The sequence below is a fragment of the Lepisma saccharinum genome, chromosome 5 (genome assembly GCF_977018435.1).
Source record: "Lepisma saccharinum chromosome 5, izLepSacc3.1, whole genome shotgun sequence".
In the NCBI taxonomy this organism is placed as follows: Eukaryota; Metazoa; Arthropoda; class Insecta; order Zygentoma; family Lepismatidae; genus Lepisma; species Lepisma saccharinum.
Window position 1 is genome coordinate 24,322,629 of NC_139233.1, and position 24,546 is coordinate 24,347,174.

Consider the following 24,546-nt stretch of genomic DNA (forward strand, 5'->3'; position numbering starts at 1 on the left):
ATATATATAAACACACACACACACACACTCAGGCTCATGAAGGATATGCATTTTTATAATAAACGTAAACATATCTTGCCTTTAAATGTTGTGCATATGTTTTTAAAATTTTACAAATTGCAGTTCTGATTGTGAAATTATTAGATATTAAATAGGCACAGTGTGGTGAACTCTGAAGCATGGAGCTACGCACAAGGAGACATTACAATCTGGGCAGTATTAACATGATTCACTGCTAATCTTCTTGCCTTTTAGCATCTCTCACTGCTACACATTCCAAGCATCAAGCTGAGTAAGATGCTGCTTCCAAGTGGACATTTACTGTACTTCACGGCAGAGAGCCTCTCGCGAGTTTGTACGGGATAATAAAAATTGAACAGGAAAGAGCAGTTGGGCCTGATTATACTCGGGATAATATAAAAAGTGCACCTAGTAACTGCCCAAGTTTACTTGGGATAATAAGGCAAACAGTTAAAATGTATTCTTTCCTAGTTAGATTACATAAGTTATTTGTAGAAAATAGGACATGTTACTTTATATTTGAACTACTGTAAATTCATTATAATATTCAGTGATAAAAGCTTTTTCCTCAAAAATGTGTGCCAAAAATATTCCGGCAAGTACGCTAATTGCACATATTACAATATTCATCAATCAGTATAAATTTCCTTCATATGTAAATATATCTTGCATGGGAAAGATTCTAGACAAAATAAATATACCTTACCTTAACACGTTTCTTGATTTTGTCTGAGATCAATGACATTCCAAAATCTACAACAAATTTTAGTGAAGGATTTACATTAATTACATGAACTTCCTTGTGACGCATTGGTAACGTTTTCTGTAATGAAAAACACTAATTAGTAATACGGAACATACATCTTTGTGGATTATTTTTGGGTTGACAATGTGTATCCATAAACAGAAGTGTACGAGAGAGATAGAATGCATATTTTACTGGCATGTTGGATTAATACAAGTTCAGAAACCAATATCAGCAACTCGTTTTCAAATACAGTTTCACAAAAGTACAACAGGGAGAGAATACCAAGAGAACCTCTCCTCGAGATGATTGAGTCAGAATTTTCAAATAGGAATTCCAGAAACTTATGTAAAATCACAACAAATCATTCTTTGAATCACAACCTACCTATGGTCCCTATACTCTCAATACCCTCTGGTTCAGACTGAAAATTTGCTTACGATTACCATAAAATTTTCTTTCTAACTTTAGTGTTCTTGAATAAGGTGATTAAATCTCCCCTTGACAAGAGTTTGAACCTGGAACCTATGACTTTGTAGCTCTTAGGTATGTATAGGTTCAATTGTGGCTAAACCCTTCTCAAACGTTTTCTCAATATATGGCCATGATTTTTAACAGTGTTCCAAGTTGGTATAATTTTTCATACATGCAGGGTAGGCCAAAAGTGTGTCACCTCCCATATAAAACACAAATGGGCTAACACACACCAATCCAATGTGCCCACACATGATGTGAGGAAAAACCATCAAGGCCATGCTACCAAGATGCCTGCCATTTTGAAAGCTGCCATCTTCGATGTACCCGTATGTTCTTAATGGTAAGGAGGTTAATGTGATACATGAAATAGGGGCATAATACCATGAGTAAATAACACCACCCTGCATTTTTAAAAACAAGGATGATTTCAAATCAGTAGGTGATTCTGGAAGTATTTTGAATGCTGATCACGAAAATGACATCCATTACTTTACTTATCAAAAGCATTTATGCAAGGGAAATTTAGGTTGTTTCCAAATTAATAAGTGATTCCAAAAGTATTTTGAGTGCTGATCACGGAAATGACATCCATTTTTTCCCATTACGTCAAGATTTTTCACAATTTCACAATCAAAATTATCATATTTGCCATTCCATTACGCCTATTACAGAACGCAACAAAATAAATGTAAGCAATCAAAATTTTGGTTGTTTACAAACCAATAGGTGATTCTGGAAGTATTTTGGATGTTAATCATGCACATGCTATCCATTTCCCCCCATCATGTCAGGATTTTTTACAATCAAAATTATCATATTTGCCATTCCATTACACCTATTACAGAACACAACAAAATAAATTTAAGCAAGCAAAATTTCGGTTGTTTACAAAACAATAGGTGATTCTGGAAGTATTTTGAATGCTAATCATGCACATAATATCCATTTCACCCATCACGTCAGGGTTTTTCACAATCAAAATTATCATATTTGCCATTCCATTATGCCTATTACAGAATGCAAAAGTATTTTGAGTGCTGATCACGGAAATGACATCCATTTTTTCCCATTACGTCAAGATTTTTCACAATTTCACAATCAAAATTAACATATTTGCCATTCCATTACGCCTATTACAGAACGCAACAAAATAAATGTAAGCAATCAAAATTTTGGTTGTTCACAAACCAATAGGTGATTCTGGAAGTATTTTGAATGTTAATCATGCACATGATATCCATTTCCCCCCATCATGTCAGGATTTTTTACAATCAAAATTATCATATTTGCCATTCCATTACACCTATTACAGAACGCAACAAAATAAATTTAAGCAAGCAAAATTTCGGTTGTTTACAAACCAATAGGTGATTCTGGAAGTATTTTGAATGCTAATCATGCACATGATATCCATTTCACCAATCACGTCAGGGTTTTTCACAATTTCACAATCAAAATTATCATATTTGCCATTCCATTATTCCTATTACAGAATGCAATAAAATTAATTTAAAGAAAGGAAATTTGGATGTTTACAAACCAATAGGCGATTCTGGAAGTATTTTGAATGCTGATGACGGATATGACATAAATTTCTTCCCATCACGTCAAGATTTTCCTCTAGATCAAGATTTTTCTCCACATCATTAAGTTCAATCAACCCACTACATTTTAACATTGAGTTTTGGACATTTTGTGAAGGAAATTTTTATGAGAGATTTTGAAAATGGAATTTACATAATCAAAGTTTACAATTTTCATATCAATGTGTCTTGTGAAGATAGAAGGTGGATTAAATGCTTACTATTCTATGTGCATTTATAGTTCAAAATTGAAGGATTTGTATTTTAGAAACCAATATTTTATCATCATCTAAGCAGAGCCATCTATTGAGGAAATCATGGAACTACACATTTTATTGTGAAATAAAGGGACTTAATATATTGCTATTTTCTGAAAAACTACACGTGATGGGTAAAAATGGATTTCATTTTTGGAATCGGCATAGTAAAATTATTCAGGGACAACAGTTATCTGTGAGTCATCGAAACCCATGCAGGTCTGTGTAATTGGTGTGCTCAGTTCTAACGTAACTCTCATGGTATTGATCATTTCATGGTCTATGCAAAACCTGACCATATAAAGGGTGATTCATAAAGAATGCCGGATTTGAAGTTGCTATAAATGAATTTTTATAATAAAAAAAAAAAGCACAAATCACATACCATTCTCTTCAGGAGATATTAAGGTTTAAACATGGAAAACAATATTGGGCATATGACTGCCCCCCCCCCCCTACTAGCCCTACACGCAATCACTCGGTCCATGAAATTCACCATAACCCGATCACACATTTCCCCATCAAGTGTGTTGAGGACACGTCGAATTTCTTGCTTAAGTTCCAACAAATTTCGGGGTTTGTTCTGGTAAACTTGTGACTTGGTGTACCCCCACAAGGAAAAGTCACATGGTGTCAAGTCACAAGATCGAGGTGAGAAGGTTTGGTCTCCTCGCAACGAGATTATTCTGTCCGGAAACTTCTCCCACAGCAGATTGATTGTTTCTCCTGAAGTGTGGCAAGTCTTGTTGGAACCATACATTTTTGATGTTCATTTGATCCAAACGAGGCCAAAGAAAATCGGTTAGCATTGCACGGTAACGAATTCCTTTCACTGTCAGAGCATTTCCTTCTTAGTCTTCAAAAAAGTAAGGACCATTCTTGGTGGCCGCGGTGGCTCAGTCGGTAATGCGTCTGACTACCATGCTCAAGGTCCCGGGTTCGATCCCCGGCCGGTTCAAATCCGGGAACTTTTCTAACGATGGAAGCGGCCCCGGCGCCCACCCAGCGTCGAATAACATGGGTACCTGGGGGAAACCCTGGGGGGTAAAGGCGGTCAGGGGCGTGATGCTGATCACATCACCCCCACTCACGACCGGGATCAAGAAAGTGTGGGGCGTTACACCCACACCCCCTATACGCCTTCATGGCGTGGTGCTATGCACAGGGGAGCACTTTACCTTTTTTACCATTCTTGTTGGCGCCATATGCAGTTCTTGAGCACGATGGTGATATGATTTTGCAGGACTCACAACAACAGAATCATGCACAACTGCATCATTTGCTTCACTCCGGTGACTTCGAGGGCGTCCAGGGCTTTTGATGTCTTGTGTTGATCCAGTTTCTTCATATTTCTTGATCAACCTACGAACAGTTGATTCGTTCGGTGCATGAAGATGACCAAGTATCATACGGAGTTTCCGAAAAGTCACCGCGAAACTTTCACCATTCTTGTAGTGCATTTTGACAATCAAAACTCGCTGTTCCGTACTGTGCCTTTCCATGGCGTTAACAACACACACAAGCAGTAGAACAACTGAAATGCTTCTCAACACAAAACCTTAATGATAACTGATAACAACAATCTCACAAACAATGCTGCCAACCAAACAAAAAAAAAATATGGCATCCTTTTCAAATCCAGCATTCTTTATGGATCACCCTCTATGTAGGTGAAGACCAAAAATGAAAGGAACAATCAATGACAATGCTTAACACCCTATAGCCAACCTCCAGCAATCTATGGTGCGAAGGGTCCTGGAATCAAATCCCAGGCTGATTATCGGAGTTCTTTTTGAGTATCCCTTCATCAATTTCATCATATCATCATCACTCATTCTCATCATATGATTAGTCAACGTGGCAGAAAAAGACACAAAATAATAAAAATCAGTGACGTATTCTGAAAATTTGACCTGATTAACTACAGCAATTCTTATTTATTGTATATAGTAATTCGATATAATAGAAAAAAAAAACACCGATGCAGGCATGTAAGTAAAACAAAAATTTGTGTAAACAACAAATTTTCTGGCAATTTCTACATGTACGTACAAAAAAAGTTGGTTTACCAGCAGTAAACCAGATAACATGGGAGAATATGCCACTGATAGAAATCAATACAAAGCATAACACCCTATAAACTGTACAATAATGAATGAAACATACGATCAAATAGAAAAACTTCAAGTTTAATGTGGTATTGAGATCCTGGCAGCTATCATGCTGAGGCAAAATAGCTGCACTCCTTTTATTTTTGCCTCTGCACCATAAGTGCCGATGTAATGAGTTTTTCCAAAATGGAAACTTGAAAAAACTTACCTCCCCATTTTTGACTATTCTGACTGCCTCTCTGGGTGTGAAAAGTGTGAGATATGGAAATCCGACACCCTTCCCATCATTCCAGTGTACGTAGCCACGAATTTGGTTCTCCTCATCTTCCATCAGTGTTTCATATGTGATTCCATGAATTCTGCACATATCTGCATTAGTCTGTTTGTAAGGGTCAAATTTGCCTGAAAATAATATAATGGTAAGTTCATCTTATTACATTGTCCTCTAGCCACGGTCTGAAGAAACTATTGTATTTTTTACCAAGAATGGTAGTTAGTGTGAGGAACATCATTTCATTTTCTGTAGAAATCAGTGATTTATTATTGCCTATTTACTTAAATAAAACTTTTTGAAATCCGATCCATGTAGCCTTGTTATGGATTAATAAGTGACAAAGTTTTGTTAGACTTTCTTATAATAATTATTGCAGGCCAGGATTTATATATGTTGTGATGTCCCTTCCTGTATACAATTCCAGTTATAACTTTTAGGTCAAATTATGTCAGATGGCTAGTTGTATTTTCAATATTTTTACCATGTTCCAAATACCTCATTTTTTTCAAAGCAATTTCTTCTCCAGTGGAGGCCTGGGAATGTAGGCGCCCCCAGGCTGCTCCTAAATCAAAATGTTTTTGTGTCAGAGCAGAAGGTGTACATATATTATTTCCACATTTATACTGAAGCACAGGGGTTGTAATGAACAATTTCAAGGAATGAGAAATAGCAAGAAAATTTCCACCCTCTACAATCCTGTGATATTTCCAGAGTGATGTTTGACGATATATCCCATCCCATTATGAGAATTCAACTGCCCTCCACACACCACACTCCAAACTTGAATGTTGACAGCAAAAAGAACCAGAACATCTTCACAAATTTAATTTTAAAGAAATTAGATTTTCCAAAGTGCATATATGAGACATAAAATGGACATCTAACGAAAGAAAGTTAGAAACATATAAAGTAATTCACAAATGCATATTTGCATTATGATCCTTTCTATGCTTATATATTGCAGTGGATTTAATAGTACTCTTTCTACAATTTGGAATACATATTCAATATGAGAATATGTACAAAGAACACCTTACGGCCACAAGATATAAATAAACAATTCGGACTTATGAGTAAATAAAATCTCTAACATGGAATCCTCCGCTTTGACAACTCTTGTATTTCCCTGGAACCTGCTTTATGAAAGTATGAAGGTGGGGCTTAATGTAGTTTCTTGATGCCCATCACAGTCAGGGGTGGTGCCAGAGGGGCGTGAAGGGATGCTTGCGCACCACTTAATTTTCTTCCATGCCCCTTCAGCACCCCCTTTTCAAAACTTATTTTCAACTTAATTAAATGTTTAAAACAATGTCGTGACTTTGAGCATAGAATGTTAGATATTGAAGTGATACTGCTATTATTGTATTCATCCATTTGTCCTGAAAGAGAAATCACATTTACTTTCCTGTAGTGGCAGTGATATATACAAACATCAGCAGCTGCTGTCTTTCGTTCGACAGCTCAGTGTGGGTTGTTTCATGTTATTTAATTATTTTATTTAGTATTGTTGATAAAAAAAAAAAAAACAGTTTTTCTCCACCCACTTCTTCTTACTCTCTTCTCAAAATAGCACCGCAACAAAAATGTTAGTTGTTTTCAGCAGATCATCAGGTTGTGCCCGGGAAATTATGTCACACGAGTTGTATCGAGATGGTTGTTTGTTCAGTTGTTGTTGTTTATGCAGACTTCTATGTTTGGGAAGCAGTCTGATAATTGCATGAAACTTATTACATGATTTCATATTTTTTGTACGTGTTATTTTCTTTACAAATAGTAGAACTTCAGGTTGCATAGGGATTTTCTTTTACGCAATGCACACAAATTGAACACTCAATAGTGGTCTGATATCTGTGCATCGTGAAAAAGGACAAAAAGACAAAGAACTGTTTATCAACGAAATCTTAGACTTTATGGAAAGGATATAAGATTAATCCAGTTTCAATTTAAATAAAATAATGGGCTCAAGACTGAACTTGGCACCAACGCCAAAGTATTTTCAATTCAATTTCAGTTAGTTTTATGATTTGTGTAACTACAGCAACAATAATAAAGGTAAAATATAAGTTCCTGGAAAGATATAAGATATGAAATCTTACTATCACCCCCCACACATGGAGAAAAATCCTGCAGATGCCCTTGCATGCATGTTTGATGTTTTCTATATTATCAACATCGCACCCCCTAAATGTCATTCCACACCCTCTCAGCACCCCTAGATGATTAATCCTGGCACCACTGTTGATCGCAGTGGAAGTGATATGATCAGCACCATGCTGTAGCTGACCTTATATCCACAGTGCACAGCCATGGAGTCATTTATGTAGAGAAATTAAGGGGATAAATGACACTTGAGATTGCCCAATTACTGGTTGCATTTATGACTACTTATCACCACTTACCTGGTATCGCAACAACTATTCTTCTTCCTTCAGCATCTCTTTTGGGCAGAGCAAACAGGTACCTGCAAGAACAAGGATGAACTTAGAATTTGTCCTTGGCGATAGAGCCACCAGCCACCATGGTTTAGTGGTTATGATGCCATGAGTTCTGGGCAGAGGTGTCTGCTGAGTGCATGCGGTGCATGCGTCAATTATGGGAATAGAATGATTATGAATTCTTTCTATATTACATTTCTTGGATCTGAAGTGAAAGAAAGTAATCATTATTTTCCCACAATTGATGCATGCACTCAGCAGATGCCTCTGGTTCTGGGTAACTTTGTTTGATCCTTCAACAATTCACCATTCATCACGATTAGCCTATAGACGTAGAAAAGTGATGTAAAATAGCCAAAAATACAATAGTAGTATTTTTTATTTGGATTGTTATTTTACATCATATGCCACTTTTCAACTAATTGTGATAATGAAGATGAGTCATGATTAGATGAATTTGATGAAGGGACTTGAACCCAGGAACATCAGTCAACCACTTAATGTGCTTGGCCAACGAGCCAGTTCATCATAGCAGTGCAACCAGTAATTATGTAAGGAACTTCTCTCACAGTGGCCGCGGTGGCTCAGTCGGTAACGCGTCTGACTACCATGCTCAAGGTCCCGGGTTCGATCCCCGGCCGGTTCAAATCCGGGAACTTTTCTAACGGTGGAAGCGGCCCCGGCGCCCACCCAGCGTCGAATAACATGGGTACCTGGGGGAAACCCTGGGGGGTAAAGGCGGTTAGGGGCGTGATGCTGATCACATCACCCCCACTCACGACCGGATCAAGAAAGTGTGGGGCGTTACCCCCACACCCCCTATACGCCTTCATGGCGTGGTGCTATGCACAGGGGAACACTTTACCTTTACCTTTACTTCTCTTTTTAACAGCTATTATTATATTTTTACGTTTTTTCATGTATCTAGCATCTTTTTTTGAAGAAAACTAGACCAAGAAATGAGTTCATATAACCAGAGTTGTATTTAATGGGCTCTTGGAAATAAAATATAAGGAAGGGTATGCTTACACATGGTGAGACTAACCCCTTCTCAATTCAATTTCTTGTTTAATAAATCTAAATCTTGAATTTAGATAGACAGGAAGGTCTTGTTGATGGAAAATATAAACCCTCCTAAGAAATACCACTCTTTTGGAGAATTTGTAGGCATTGTATTGGAAGATGTGGATAAATCACTATCATAATTAGAAAATTATCAATGAACTCCTGCAATAGTGTGCTCAGGTAGTTCCTAAAAGGAGCACACAACTACAAGGAATAGATAGATGACTCCTTTGTAGACTTTCTCTTGTTGGGTACATACAGTGCTTGAAGTGGGATATTGTTGGATGGGAGGATGTTTCCTGGAAGGGGGAGGGGTTCTCCTATGATTTAACATGGTGACACAGACAGGTGGGAGGACACTTAGTGTAAATTTTCCGAGCTGGGTGAGGGGAGGGTTAAAATATCACTACATCCCTCCTCACTTTAAGCACACCACTACTGAACTCATACCATTGACACAGACAGATTTCTCTTGAGAAGCGTGTAGACAAATTGAATTGATCTGCAGAAAGATTATCTTTATTTTAAAAACGCCAATTATTCTGGGGTTTCAGTAGATAATAATGATAATTATAAGCATGTGCACATTTTATTATAATTAAATGTTTCCTCACACCCTTGAATTGCGTAGCTTGAGCAGTAATTTTCCACGAACCTAATTTGTTTCATACCTTACATACACTAGTATTCAATATTCATCAGTTCAGCAAAAAGGACAAGAGAAATCTGTAAAATATATAAATCAGTGCTTGTAGTGGAAAATGTTAGCTTGGGGGTGTTTGTTGAGCTTTGGAGTTAACTGGGGGGTTGCTCCTAGGGTTTAACATGATTGAGTCAACTGGGGGATGTTTTGCAAAACATTTGCTAATTGGGCGATAAACCATTCCCTCGTACCCCCCCCCCCTCTTATTTCGAGCACTGACATAAATAATCTACGAATTTTGGAAATATCATGAAAATTGTTCAGATAGACAGTGGATTCAAGTCTGTTTTATGATTTGTATAATAACGAAAATTCATATAATCTTCAGCTGCAATGAATATAATAAAAGACAACTTAAATTAGATGGAAAGAAAGATCCTTGCAAGTAGTTAATCCGCCACTGTTGACAATCTCTAAGGTTGGAAAGCTAAATTAGTTTTCTACAATGGTTTTGTTCCAAGTCACTGGGAAAATTTTCAGTCATTACTTGCCACACTGTCGTGATTGCTTATCGGCGGAGTAGGTAAAAATCAAGATTTTTTAATAATACGAGTACTTTAGTTTCGTTTACATTATTTGTGCTAGTGTCGAGTGCTGTATTAATTATAAATATGAACGAAGACATGTTAACAAACGTGAAGTTTACAGCTGTCATGAAGCGATGTGTTCGATTAGCTGTCTGGCTCAAGGCATAAGAAAACCCTACAGCTGTTTCTTGAAGGTAAGTTACAATATTATTGTCCCTTGTTTCCTTTGCTTTTTTTTGTACATTTTTTCGTAGTGCACTATGTGCATGTGGCTGCCATATTTAACCCATCCATTAGATTTGCTTCTCTTCAGACCTTCTTTACGTACGAACTCAGTCGAGCGTTAGTTGGTTATTTCCAACTGTTTATTGATAGACGTGCATATCATCATCATCATTGGATAGGATTTCATCTTTATGAAGATTGGCGTCATCTGCATTTCGCATATCTGCAATTTTACGTGAAGAAAAATTACGTTACACATTTTTTCATGTTCTCCATTGCTTTCGTAAAACTTCTTCTTATGTGCAGGCGGTTTTTTTTTGCACGATATGTGAACAGCATTTGCCGTTCGTAAAAAAGGGGTGGTAGTATAGGTAGCCAAAACGGCAGGCAGGGGCCGGGGGGGGGGGGGCTGAGTCCCTCCTGGAGTTTCCGTCAGCCACCGGCACTGCCGTCAGCCCCCTTGACATTAGGTAAAACTATTTTGTGTAATTTGTTTGCAGTGAAGAGTGAAAACATAGAAGCATATATTATTCTGCTCCCAACTTTGAAGGATACATTCACAGAGAATGAACAGCAGCTACATTACATTCGTTCGTCTTATTTATAAGAAGTCTAAATAGCGGCAAGTATTTGGAACATTCCCTTCTCTAGACTTTAGAAAGAACCTTCATAGGGGAGCTTCTTTATCTGTAACTTCGCTGCCCCTGTTGCGATTTGCAACCTCCCGATTAGACAGAAACTTGTAACTTTGACAGTACATCATGCAAATTCCCTCACACATATTTTACCTTCATTTAATACTGTTAAACTTTTGAAAAATGGACTTGGTTTACAAAGCCCCCCCCTGATAACCCGTGAGCCCCCCTGATGGAGATCAATTCTAGCTACGGGCCTGCAAAACGGTAACAGTGCTGCCATCTTTTTGCATAGAGTGGAAGATGGAACCGTGCGCGTGATTTATTTTATGTGTTGGCGAGAAAAGACGGAAAAGAGTAGTAGCGCCAATGTCGCGGGGGACCCCGGGATTTTTTTCCACCTGTTCAAGCGGCTCCGGCGCCCACCCAGCGTCGTATAAATTGGGTAACTTGGAGGAAACTCTGGGGGGTTTGCTAATTGAAATCGGTAAATAACAGATTTAAAGAATTGTGAGAATGCATTGTTGGTGTGCACTTTATTCATATTCGTCTCAGCCTCATTGCGTTTTACAGATCTTATATTTTTTTATTCTAGTGAATTTCGCCCTTTTTTACGCGTATATAGTGCAAGATGAAGCGAAAATGGGCAATTTGCAGTTAAGCTAGCATTCTTCGATTTGGCAATATTCCTTATTAATGGCATGACTGCTTTACGCAGTGATCTGGAGTTGACCCAAGCCTTACGTTGTTGAATGACAGCATTTGCCGTAGTCGCATTAGAATAAAGCGGTCCCGGTGGAAGCACTTAATTTTTTTACCGACACTACAAAGCAGATGGTTTACATCTGTAATAATACTTACCCTTTAGTGATGAGTTCGTCCATTGAGGGAATGGAAATATCCAGATTGTGAAATGCTTCGGCATATGTCTGTCGTAGGAGAAGATATCGCTCCAGAGCTTCCTGTGCCATGGGAACGCTGAATTTCTTGCTTCTTAGGAAGCGCAGGAGAAATTTGGAGTCTGAAAATAGAGGTCCGTAAGGTTTTGACATGCCTTCAGTGCATTGTACAGGGTGATTCAAAAGTTGTAACCTACGACCAAATTTTGATTCTAAATAGTATGAAACTTGTACGTTACATTCGTCCATATTCAAAAAGAAAACAACAAAAAAACTTGAATCCCGACTTCATCAGCCAAGGTCACCGTTAGGAAACGCGAAGCTCTGTGTGAACTACATTCGCGAGGCCCTTATTTTGAAAAGAGAAAATGTAAACATCTTGCAATCCTCGTAAAATTTGACACCAAAACCAACTGATTGTTAATCACCACTCCTCAACGCAAATAGAGTTTCTTGTGAACCACACACACACAAAATCGTAACTTGTACAGGACATCTTGATATCTTCGTCGTTCACATTGATGTCGTCTACAAGCTGACACCTTGTGTATGCGTATATCAATAGCCTATACGTATACGTATATATGTGTTTGTGTGTGTGTGTTTTACTTAAAATCTTTACACATGAGCATTGTGAAAGTATGGACTTTTCATGATTTTGGTAAGTATGGTAGAGAGAAAGACAAAGAAGCGAGAATGAGAGAGACCTAATGAAGCCAGATATAGCACGGGAGAGAGAAAGGAAGAAAATATAGCCGCGAAACAGAGAGAGAGAAAGAGGGAGGGAAAGAAAAAGAAGACGGGAAAGAAAATATAGAAAAAGAAATAATCAAGAAGAGAGTAAGTAAGCACAAACAGAGAGAGATACTGAGATTGTGAAAGAGAAAGAAAACAGGATGAAAGAAAAGAGAAAATTCTATAATAGAGAAGCAAATAAACGTTCGGGAAGAATAAGAAGATAACTTTTCCTTATTCCAGGAAGGAGCCAAGCGGCCCTCCCTGTCAAGGACGTATTTAGGGGAGTCCAGGGGGTCCGGATGACCCTCCAAAAGACTTATCAAGTACTAAAATTAAATAATGAACATATACTCGTTTTGCATTTGTTGTATAATTTCCTCTGAACTTATTGGAAGACAAGGATTATATTGGGATCACATGGCTTTGAAGGACAGGAAGGACTTATTTGGGGAAGGTCCAGGGGTCCGGACCCCCCGAAAGACCAAGTACTAAAATTAAGTAATGAGAATATTAGCATTTGTTGCATAATCGATGGTTATTAATTTCCTCTGAACTTTTTAGAAGGCAAGGATTATATTGGGATCATACAGCTTTGAATTACATTACAAAGAAGATTTATGTACACTGGTACTCAAAATAATATGCATAAAATATTAACCAGAAACTTACTTTTCTCCAACTACATGAAAAATCATTTTTGTTACTATAAGTATTCAATTATTCATTTATTTGACATTAATTTTATTGCCAGGGCACTTGTTTTTATATAAATTATTCCGATCTGAACTACAGGTAAGCTACGTAATGAATATGCGCTGTTACATCTCTATTCTTAGACAGTCTTTTTACCTATTCGTGTAATAATAATATTAATTTATGTATTTTAATTAGTATTAATTTGATTTATTATAATTATTTTAAATTAAACATTATTATTATTACTACTATTACTATTCCTGAGACACTTGGTTCGGACCCCCCCCCCCAGAAACATATTTCTAGATACGTGCCTGCTCCCTGTGTGGACAGGGGTGTACCTACCCATTCTGCAGCAGGCAATGCGAGGATTTTTGTTGATCCAGTCTCTCATCTGAGAAAGAGCGTGCTCTCTGATGGCCTTCTCCTCCCTCAGCTCCTGCTTCGCCACCTGCTGCAACTCCTCGGACAGTTGACATTCGTAGACATCGGGTTCCGTCGCCCATTTGCTTCGGTAACTCATCTCCTACAAGAGAAAGATGGTAACAGTCAGAGGCTCATAAACTCCCACAGTTTCCCAGACAGTGTGCGATTTAACAGTTGGATCCAGGTGTAAATAGGAAATTCGTGTACTATTTTGTGATTTATTCGGTTTATGTTATTTCGCTTTTTTTCTGCTACTGGTGTTCACCCCCGTGGAATGGGCAACCAAGGGGGTAAAGGCAGCTGGAGCGTGGTGCTGATCGCATCGCCTCCGGCCGAGATTGTGAACATGTGGAGCCCTATCCTCTCATCTCCTCATAGGCATTCACGGCATTTTGTAATTTTCCTTTCTATAGGTAAATGTTTTATGTAACATAATTTGTTTCAAGAATAAGAGTTTGTTTCATATTTTCTTTGCTCTGTCTTTTGCTTTTCATATTTGAAAATAAGGTTTGTTATAATTTAATGAAAATTAATGTCAATTTTAGCTGGTCACGTACGTCGGTAAAAAAACGAACAGCTCATTTGGCTGCCCGAGAGTATGAAGTGATCGACTTTCGATATCGCCATCGAAGTTTCCGGGTCGAATCTCGGTCTAAGCATGGGGGTTATTTGTGAGTGTCCCTTCATCAGTTTTATTTAATTATCACCGATCGTCGCGATTAACCAAAAGTGGCAGAAACGGGACGTAAAATATATATATATAAAAAAAAACAATCAAATCACCGATGGCGCAGTGGTAACGTCGTTGGTTTGTAATCAAGGGGTCTGGGTTTGATACCCGATGGAGGCATATTGCGGGTCCCACTTTAAACTGTAGGTCCAGTTCTGATTAGCCTATCTATGCATAAAGTGGACTTAAAACAACAATTCAATCAATCAATCACCTCCACAAATGGCCGAATTTGTGAATGTGTAAAGTCAGTGGCGAAGCGTGACATTTTTACGTAGTCATCGCAAGACTTGTCAAACGTCAGGGTCGATCTTCCCAACCTGAAGAGAGGGGGGAGGGGGTCACAATATTTCTCCTCAGTAAACGCCAAAAATATTCCAAGATTTCGATAGCTAACGTCACTCTCACTTCTACCCTGAAGATGAGAAGCTCTCGAAAGCTTGGAATCTTCTCCACAATTCACCTGGTCGGTAACCCGAGAGAAACTTTTCATCAAAGGAGAAAATGTCTTCAGTAAAAATATTTTTTGAAAGCATTGCAAGAAGTGCAGAAATCCATACGCTGTGCACACACCTGCCCTGTCCATTTCTGTTGTCATAAAATATTAGGGAAAAAAAAGTCAATTATTGGCTCCCTGTACTGTTCAACTATGTTAACTAAGCGTGATTTATAACATCACCTGGGTTGTGAGAAGGATGGGATGGTTTTCTTTTAACGTTCTTGTGTGGCAAAGTGGATAAGAACATATGGTATTTCATTCATTCCCTGGGACAGCACCAAATCTATACTGGATCGTAGCAATCCGTAACTAACGCATAGTCCTTGCTCTTCTTTTGCAAATCTGCTAAATGCCCCGACATAACTGCCGACCAGTAGCGAAGCGTAGTCTTACGAAGGAGGCAAGCAATGTTTCAGTACAACAAAACATGTAGTACAATGGCACGCCAAGAGGGGGATTAAAGGTTTATAGCCTCATTGGCCCGGTCGCTGGATTTGTCAAAATATCATAATAAAGTGACGGTTCTAAAAATAAACCATATGATCCTCAAACGTCACATTTACTTTCGAAATTTCAGGTAACGTTATTCGTATGGTAGTAAACGTCTTACATATGCGAACTTTCCGCATACGACTAAAGGGGTACGTAATTTCTTATTTATTTATTAGTACTTTTATTTGTTCATTATTTTTTAATGTGGGCAAACGGTGACCAAACGGATTTAGGTAAAATAACTCATTTATTTAATTTACACTGCGTGATTGTAATTTAGGATTTGTGGGCACCCTAAAAATCGCATTCGGAGTCAAACATTAAAATAAAAAGTTAAACACAAACTTTAAAAATTTCATTTCAAACCAAAGAAAAACATGCATAGACGATGTACTCACCACAATACATTCCAAACTCCTTGGCATATATAGGAAATTTCCCGCTATCGAACAATTCAACAAATCTTAGGGCCTCAAGGTTCTCAAAACGTGAAGACACTCCCATGCTCTTTCCACAACTGGAAAGCATCCACGCAAGATCACTTTGGAAATCTCTGAAACGACCGAAAGTGATACCAACCTATTTCCTTCATTTTATCCCTCATGGGAAGGAAAGATATATCAGTATGGAGATAGAAATTAAGCGGTGGAATCAGAATCATTACAGCAGAAAGAGTATATACATAATATTTAAGTAATAAAGTGTCATACAGAGGCGGGGCCGGGGCCGGGGGAGGGTTGGCCCCCCTTTGGCCCAGTATTCCTAAGAAAAGGAAAGTCAAAGGCAGGAAAAGATGACAAAATGAGGAGACTACTACAAAAAATCCTGGGAGCACCACTTGTGTCATAAAAATAAAACTTAAAACATGTTCTTGTGTTCATAATATGTACAATGTATACGATTTAATTGTGCTGTGTAAATATCAGTAGAGAGTTCTTTTTAGATAGCTTTATCTTCACCCCAAGTTTTATTCAAAAGCAGTCAATTTATTGAATGTGGTTGTAAAATTTGTGAAACAGCTCACTTGAATTACTGTGTAAATAATTTGGCAGTTGCAAACACTGGTGCGGTCAACACTTTTGACGTAATTTGAGCTGGACCGAGCTGGACACAGGGTGCAGACCAAGGTCCGTCGAATCTTCCCTCCCTCCCTGGGGAAACTCTGGGGTGCAGACATTTCACTTCCTGGAAACACAAACCCCCGCCCTTTACCATCTCGCCCGAACTCCCAATATCCATTTTTTTACGCGTTTTACAATTCGCGAAATCTAAAATAAATTGTAATATAAAATGATATATATATATATGGAATTTAGAACAATGATAATAACTTATTTTAGTTATTTTATGACTAACAAATATTTTTATATTCGCGATCTTATTTACGTGTTCATGAAGACAAATATTCTTTACTCGTAGTTTTTGGTGGCAATATATCCTTCTGCTTTCGGTTGAGCTCGGCTATTTTCGGGAATAACGCAAGCTCAGCAAGCAGAGCTTTTGGTATAAGCGTTGTGGACGGGTTCCACTCGAATTTCACGCTTCGCCATGTGACTCCTTCGGGTGCGTTATTTTCCCGCAGAGCAGCCGCAAGCATTGAGGCTGGTGCTTGCTACAGAGCTGCTGAGGGAGTTTGCGGCCGTAATTTTTCGCCAAATCGAGTGCGATGGAAACGAAATAAGGCTAAAATATTAAGCACTTTAAATGATATTCGAATAATGCAAGCAGTGCTTGCATTGCTTGTACTATATCTTCGCCTCTGCTGCCGACCCGTCATAAGTAATAATAAATTTATCCTCCAGTTTCTACTTATTGACAATTTTTAAATCAACAAATAACCCGTCAGATATGCAATCGGTACTCACATCAGTAAAATCAATAAACCCTCCTCCTTATGCACAGATCTCAAGACAGTTGACAATTGAGACCTACTGTTAACATTAGATGGTTCGTCTAACATAATTGAAAGAAAGTCTGATTTTTCAGTTTATTTAAATTTTTTTTCACTCACGACATCACTAATTGCATGTATTAGATCATTGCATTACATGCTTTACAATGATGGAAATAGCACTCGGAAAAATTTTAATCCTGTGACGTCAGACAAACCCCTGCAGTAAACATGGGAGCTGAAAAAATAAAGGCCTTTTATGACCAGACCTTCAAGCGGTCGTTGGGTGTCTTCCGAGCAGGTAGAGAGATTTTATGGTGTTGCTCGGCTTATTTCGCACAAATATGAGAATATTCTGACTTATTTTTTAAAGTATTAAAAATGCAGTATTTTTATTATTTTGCTTAGTCATCGCCGCATGTGCCGATGACCTAGCCTCTGTGTCAAGTCCTAACTCCACAGACCCCTTTATATACCTTGACGACATGTTGCAATGTACACGGTATATTTATATTTATACCATTATACCGTGTGTGTGTGTTTACATAACGCGTGAACGCCACCTGTTCAAAACTTATCGTCTGCATTGCCAGGAAATAAGTCTACGCTCGGGTATGTGTGTCAAGCGAGTCTATTGTGCTTGAGAGAACAGAAGAAACCAGGCAAGGAACGTGGCCGGCGAGACAGTGGGTCAAGGGCAGCTGCAGTGAAAGTGTTTTTTACACTGTTCTCCCGCATGACTCAACCGCGGAAGCTCTATGGGGAGCCGCTTCGTCGTGGGTCAATTATCACTTCGGAGCAGTCCGCTGCGAAAGGGAAAGTAATTTGGATCCGAAGTGGGCGTTCACTTGGCGTTTTCTTTGGTCTTCTATCGAGAGGGTAATATATCACATGTGTTACTATCAGTGTTGCCATACGAATGGAAAATGGAAATGAAGCCTGCTCGGTGGTCGACTTTCGATCTCGCTACCGAGATTCCCGGGATCGAATCCCGGTGTGAGTATGGTGAGTGCCCCTTCGTCAGTTTCATCACTCATCTCCATCGTCGCGGTTAGTCAAAAGTGGAAGAAAAGCGACGCTAAATAACAAAAATAACAAAATACCAACTGAGAAACTCTACAAGAAATATATCAAAATAGCAGGGAATTTTAAAGCTATATTGTATTGATCGTATTTTAGAACCAAGCCTTTCGAAGTGTTGCAAATTCCATTTCGTCGCTTCGGTTCGGATCCCACTTTAAACGGCAGGTCCAGTTCCAATTAGCGTATGGAAGCATAAAGCGGGCTTAATTAAAGCAAACTTTACGAGATAAACTTTTGTTGCGCAATTCATTCCCGTCTCGAAATGAACCAATGTAAAAATTAAATGTAACTTGGAACATAAACTTTGCGTTATAGTACTTTAAAAATTATTATAATGTCACAGCCGGTATAAACCCAATGTTGTCATGAAAATATTAATATTTTGTATTGATTTATTGATTTGGTTTATTTTACTTAGCTTTCCTGCCACTTTTGGCTAATCGCGAAGATGAGGATGAGTGATGATATGATGAAATTGATGAAAGGACACTCACAAAGAACACCCATGCCCAGGCAAGGATTCGAAACCAGGACCCCTGACGTCATAGCGCGATGTGCTAACCGCTCCGCAACGAAAAGAGTGCACAATTTGATAAGAATATTTTTTTTTCTATTATTTTCAGTCATTTAAACATTCCTAACATTTCTGTGAGTCAACTAAACAAACAATAATAACAATAGCTAAATTTGAAGTTTTTTAATCGCAGATTTAAACTTTTCTAAGGGGAAAGATAGCTTGAAAAGGAAAATCGTGCTTCCAGTTTATGGCAACACTGCACACTACAGCATGATGTAATGCAGAATCGCGGGCCTCCATCTGTCTATTGACCTACTAGAGGCACAATGGTCAAATTGAATGTGTTTGATAATGAGTTTGCCCCTCATGGTTCTTTTCTGTGAACGAAGCTGTCTTATTTCGGTTCACTTCCTGCCAGCACCTTCTACCATGTTGCAGGAATAGTTCTTTACCAACAGTTCCACGTCATTGGGTAAATTTGACTTGAAGAAAATATAGGAAGTCAAGCAAAAGCAAGCAGGTTTATTTGCTAACGTTTCGTCACAACCACACGGCGTTTTCTTCCGACCAAGCACATTTTAATACAACGCATGCTCTTAGGAAAGATCAGAGAAAATGTCTAAATATTTACTTTCCTTTTGAAAAAAAAAAAACCACGAACGACTCCAGTGACGTACTAGATTGAGTAAGTTACTCAAAAAAGTAAGGTGTTAAGGTTACCGTTACTTGCTTACAAAAGTAACACGTTAGACCTACAGTTGTTACTTTGCTTCAAAAGTAACGCCTTACAGTTACCGTTACAACTACTTTGCTTTCATAAGTAACGTCTTACTGGGTGGGCGAGGTGGGCTCCAGCCCTCCGTGAAACAGTCTTTGCCCCATTTCCTGCCTACCAAAATAATAAGAGTAACAATAATAATATAAATGAATACAGCTAAGGGCGGGCACAAGGCTGGTTGCAGTGTTGTCTCTTTGTTACTTTATCCATCCGTCATAAACAATCAGAAAGAAGGGAAAATATATTTTACTTCTCAAAAGATACAATATGCGATTCGAATATGTTCAAATTTTTATGTAACTTTGATATTTGTATCCTTGCGTCAAGGACGTATTTAGAGGGGGTACATGGGGTCGGGATCCCTTTGAAAGACTTACCAAACCCAAAATTAAATAAGCAAAACACTTGTTACTGTTGCACAATATGAATTTGATTAAATTTAAGGACTAGATTGTGGTTATACTTGCATTGACAGTTCCTATGAAAATGTATGCGTACCACTAGTAATAATAATACATATAAAGATAATGATCATGGAATTTACTCTTCAACAGTTGGACTTCACAATCTTTTTGGTATTAAAAAATAACCAATTATTACATTAATTTTTTTGGTAGGACAGCTGTCTTTATAGAAATTTTAGTGGTCTTAACTAGATTTAAGCTAGATAATGAATAATACATGTTTTTACCTGTTTTATGTAATAACAATAATATGTTAACATTAATGATAACGATAATCATAATTATTATGAATTGAGGTGCTTTAATAATATGACTAAGTTAATATAAATATCAATCTATTAATTATAAACTTTGCTATTATTAAGTATTGTATGTAAGACACTTGGTTTGGACCTCTCCGAAAATACAGTTCTAGATACGTGTCTGCTTTGGATATACAATTTTAGTTAATGTGGCAACATTGGTCTACACTGAATGAACTGTTCACCAAACGGCAACTGCCTTCCATCAACAAACTTTCTGCTACAATCTCTCTTAACATTTTCTTGTCTGGCGGAAGTCCATCGCCCGTGTTGAAACCGAAGAAAGCATTACATAACGCGAAGACCCATCGCATCGCCCATTGTCAAGTCATGCCACCTGTTGGTTTATTCACTCCAGCGCCCCCTCCCCTCTTTCCCCTTTCACTTCTCGCGGAAGTTATGTAACCCGTTCCGTAATCCTCGCCCAAAAGAAACCGGGAAATCGAATCCGTGTCACTATGGCGGCTGATCCGAAATGTCTCGGGTGTTAGCTTCGCCCTGCGGTTTCTTTTTTTATGGTCGATCATTTTGTAGAGAGGTTATTATGTGTCTCTTACGTTTTTAATGCTCTTTTGCAGTGACACCTGAGGTGAGAAAGTGCATCATCATTAGCTCGTTCATTTAGTTACGTAATAAAGAACCTCGTTCATTATTAGAATCATTATACGTTGATTGGCAGTTCATATAAGGCGAATGGAAGAAGAAAAGTTTAGGTAGGTCTATTTACTTGCAGACCAAGCCCTGCGATTAAGCAATTGGAATTTATCATTGAGTAAGCGGAAAAAGAAGCAGCGCGCCTTATTTGAAAGCTACAAGTATCTACATATCCTAACGTTGTCGCCTTGTGATCGAAGGGTCCCGGGTTCGATCCATAGTCTTCGATTTGTTTAATTTCTCTTTTCTACCAGTTTTGGCTAATTGCAAAGATGAGAATGGATGGTGGTAAGATGAAATGGATGAGGAGACAATGTTCGGAAAAAGGCACATAAGTCAGAAACTGCGACGATTTTCTATTGCTTTCATCTAAGCCACACTGACTGAGAAAATATTATAAGTACAGGGTGATTCAAAAGTCTTTGGACACCATTTAATTTTGAAACCTGACAGGAAAATGTGAAATCTTGTAATGGGAGATGGTAGTAGAGGGGCGCAACTTGTAGGATACATGGTCACCATGGCCGCCATCTTGAGCGCAGGTTTGAAATTTCAAATGGGAAGGGGGGCAGGTAGCATATCAAATTACACTAATTTGAATTCCTGAACTCACGCTAGTGTAATTTGATATGCTATATGTCCCCCTTCCAATTTGAAATTTCGAACCTACGTTCAAGATGGCGGCCATGGTCACCATGTACCCTACAAGTTGCGCCCCCCCTCTCTACCAACATCTAGGGCCTTCACGATGGTGCAGTGGTAGCGTCGTCGCCTTGTAATCAAGGGGTCCCGGGTTCGATACCCGGTGGAGGCTCATAGTGGTTCAGATCCCACTTTAAACTGTAGGGATCAATCAATCAATCTAGTCCCATTACCAGGTTTCAAAATAAAAGGGTGTCCAAAGATTTTGAATCACACTGTATATAGTTTTATAATGGCATGTGTAAAGATTCTAAACAGTGATGATGTAATGTTTACTCACAGATCTGAGATTTGCTTTAAAAGAATGATCGTAAATAACAGTCTGCTGGAAAATTGCGCTTTTTGACTTTAAGTGATTCTTTGATTTGATTTGTTCTTTTAAGTCCACTTTCTGCACAGTAAGGCTAATCGGGACTGGACCTACAGTTTAAAGTGGGATCCGGACCACTTGTGCCTCCACCGGGTATCGAACCCGGGACTCCTTGATTACAAGGCGAAGACGCTACCACTGCGCCATCGGGGAGGCTTCTCTCCAAACTCTCGATAAATGGATGATACAACACCAACAGAGGATTGTACTGGTTGTACTGTAAGTCTAGACGCTAGAGTCTCGTTAGACTGGAAAATACAGCCCAGGATGAACTACGTGGGAAAATTGTTGACCTTTGGGTGTCTTCACACTACCAACAGCTGTTCGGATCCCAATTCAAAACTGTAGGTCCAGTCCAGATTAGCCTATCTGAGCATAAAAGTGAACTTCAAGCTAACTTTCTTGTCACATTTTGCAAAAGCGGTCAACTTAAAATTAACTTGCTGTAGATAAGATTGATTTTTATTTAATTATAGAATATACATATTTGTAATTTAATTAAAAGTAAAAATAAATTACTCAATTAAAATATTTTTTTTATTAATTACCTAAAGTAAATTAAATTGTTAATTTTATATCAGATATTGTATAGCAGCTTAGTAGTTCCATTACTAACTGGTTAAAGATGTTAATAAATTATGAAATAGTTGGAAGTGGTTTTTATTATGTGTACGTTTTTGTTTAGTTTGTGCTTTATTTTAATATAAATCAATTACATTTCATAGTTATTATTTTCTTACATTCTTGTTTTACTTTTATTGTGGGTATTGGGTATTGATGTAGATTTGTTAATGATCCTACTCACAACTACAATAATTTGTGTGTGTTTTCGATATTATGCTTAGTCAAGTATAGGCTATTTGAAATTAAAAGTAATTGCTTATTTTTTGTTTCTTATAACAAAAACTCTCCCCCCGGAATTTTTTTGGTGGGGGGATTTTTGAGGCCAAGATTGTCGGTGGGGGGAAATCCCCCCCCCCCACGATTTCGCACCCTGCGTTGTTTTCCTCTCTCTGTCTTGTAATATTTCATCCTCTGTTTCTATTTTCTTCTTCACTTCTTCCTGTTTCTTTTCATCTTTCATCCTCTGGTTTTCAACCTTTTCTTATATTTCTCTACTTCTTCCTGTTATTTTTCAATATATATTTCTGTGTCCCAATTCCCTACCTCTTTCATTCTCCTGTCTGTGCGCATGACTTTTTGATATTTATACTCGAAACGATTCTAATGTAGGCTATATGGGTGTGCAGGAGAGTGTGCTGACTATTTCACGGGAGAACTAGAGTCGACCCGGTGAGTCTCTAGGCGTGAGCACTAACGCAATGTAGCGTTTCACATCGAAACCCAGACGAGAACGAAACTATAATTTACTTAGCTATCGAGATGGTTCAAAATCATTAAAGATTGATTGATTGAGTTTCGATTTAAGTCCACTTTTATGTACAGATAGGCTAATTGGGACTGGGCCTATAGTTTAAAGTGGGATCCGAAACACTATGTGCCTCTACCGGTATCCAACCAAAATCATTATAAATGGGGTTTGGTAGGAAAGGTCTTCAGTCAGTCACACACATACAAACATAATTAGTTCTAGTTTTTGGACTTTTAACCACTGTTATTTTTTAAAGAGATTTACCTACGTTTCGGAGGCGTAGTCATATAATGGTTGCCTTGGAGGATTATTCTTGGTGGCCTAGGCTCCACCGCGTCTGTCGGTCACAAGGACCTCAGTATACAAAAAGTTGCCGGGTAGGATTATCAGTGGCCCAGGCTCCACTTGTCAGATGACCACGTCAAGGTAACGCTCAAGGCTTCGTGTGACACCGTTAGGTTTCCACCTTGATCTCCGGGGAATGGACTGATAATCCTACCCTGCAACTTTTTGTATATTGAGGTCCTTGTGACCGACAGACGCGGTGGAGCCTAGGCCACCAAGAATAATCCATTAGGCAACCATTTATATGATCTAACAGACTACACGCTACCCTGAAGACGGAGGCAGATTCAGCCTCCGAAACGTAGGTAAATCTCTTTAAAAAATAACAGTGGTGAAAAGTCCAAAAACTGGAATGAATAAATCACCACTGATTAGCTACAAAGAAGAAAAAAACATAATTAGAACATGACAACATGCCGTGCAACATTCCAATTTGAAGTTTTCTTCTATCCTGTGCCTACAGCGTTGGTTTTTGGCTCCTTGCTGTTATCAGCAATGAAAAACAAAGAGAAAGAGATAAAATCAAGCAA

General features: G+C 38.3%; 1 protein-coding gene across 1 annotated transcript in view; it reads right to left on the reverse strand.

Annotated features, from left to right (window-relative positions):
• LOC145988258 (alpha-tocopherol transfer protein-like) overlaps nucleotides 1–24,546 on the reverse strand; it is a 34,276-nt gene that overhangs the window by 4,290 nt on the left and 5,440 nt on the right. Inside the window, exons 2-6 of the mRNA XM_083123124.1 lie at nucleotides 13,737–13,917; nucleotides 11,920–12,079; nucleotides 7,868–7,929; nucleotides 5,403–5,596; nucleotides 728–844 (exon numbers count right to left, since the gene is read on the reverse strand). Of these exons, the coding sequence (XP_082979250.1) occupies nucleotides 728–844; nucleotides 5,403–5,596; nucleotides 7,868–7,929; nucleotides 11,920–12,079; nucleotides 13,737–13,914 (711 nt within the window). The 5' untranslated portion in view covers nucleotides 13,915–13,917. The remainder of the gene's footprint in view (nucleotides 1–727; nucleotides 845–5,402; nucleotides 5,597–7,867; nucleotides 7,930–11,919; nucleotides 12,080–13,736; nucleotides 13,918–24,546) is intronic.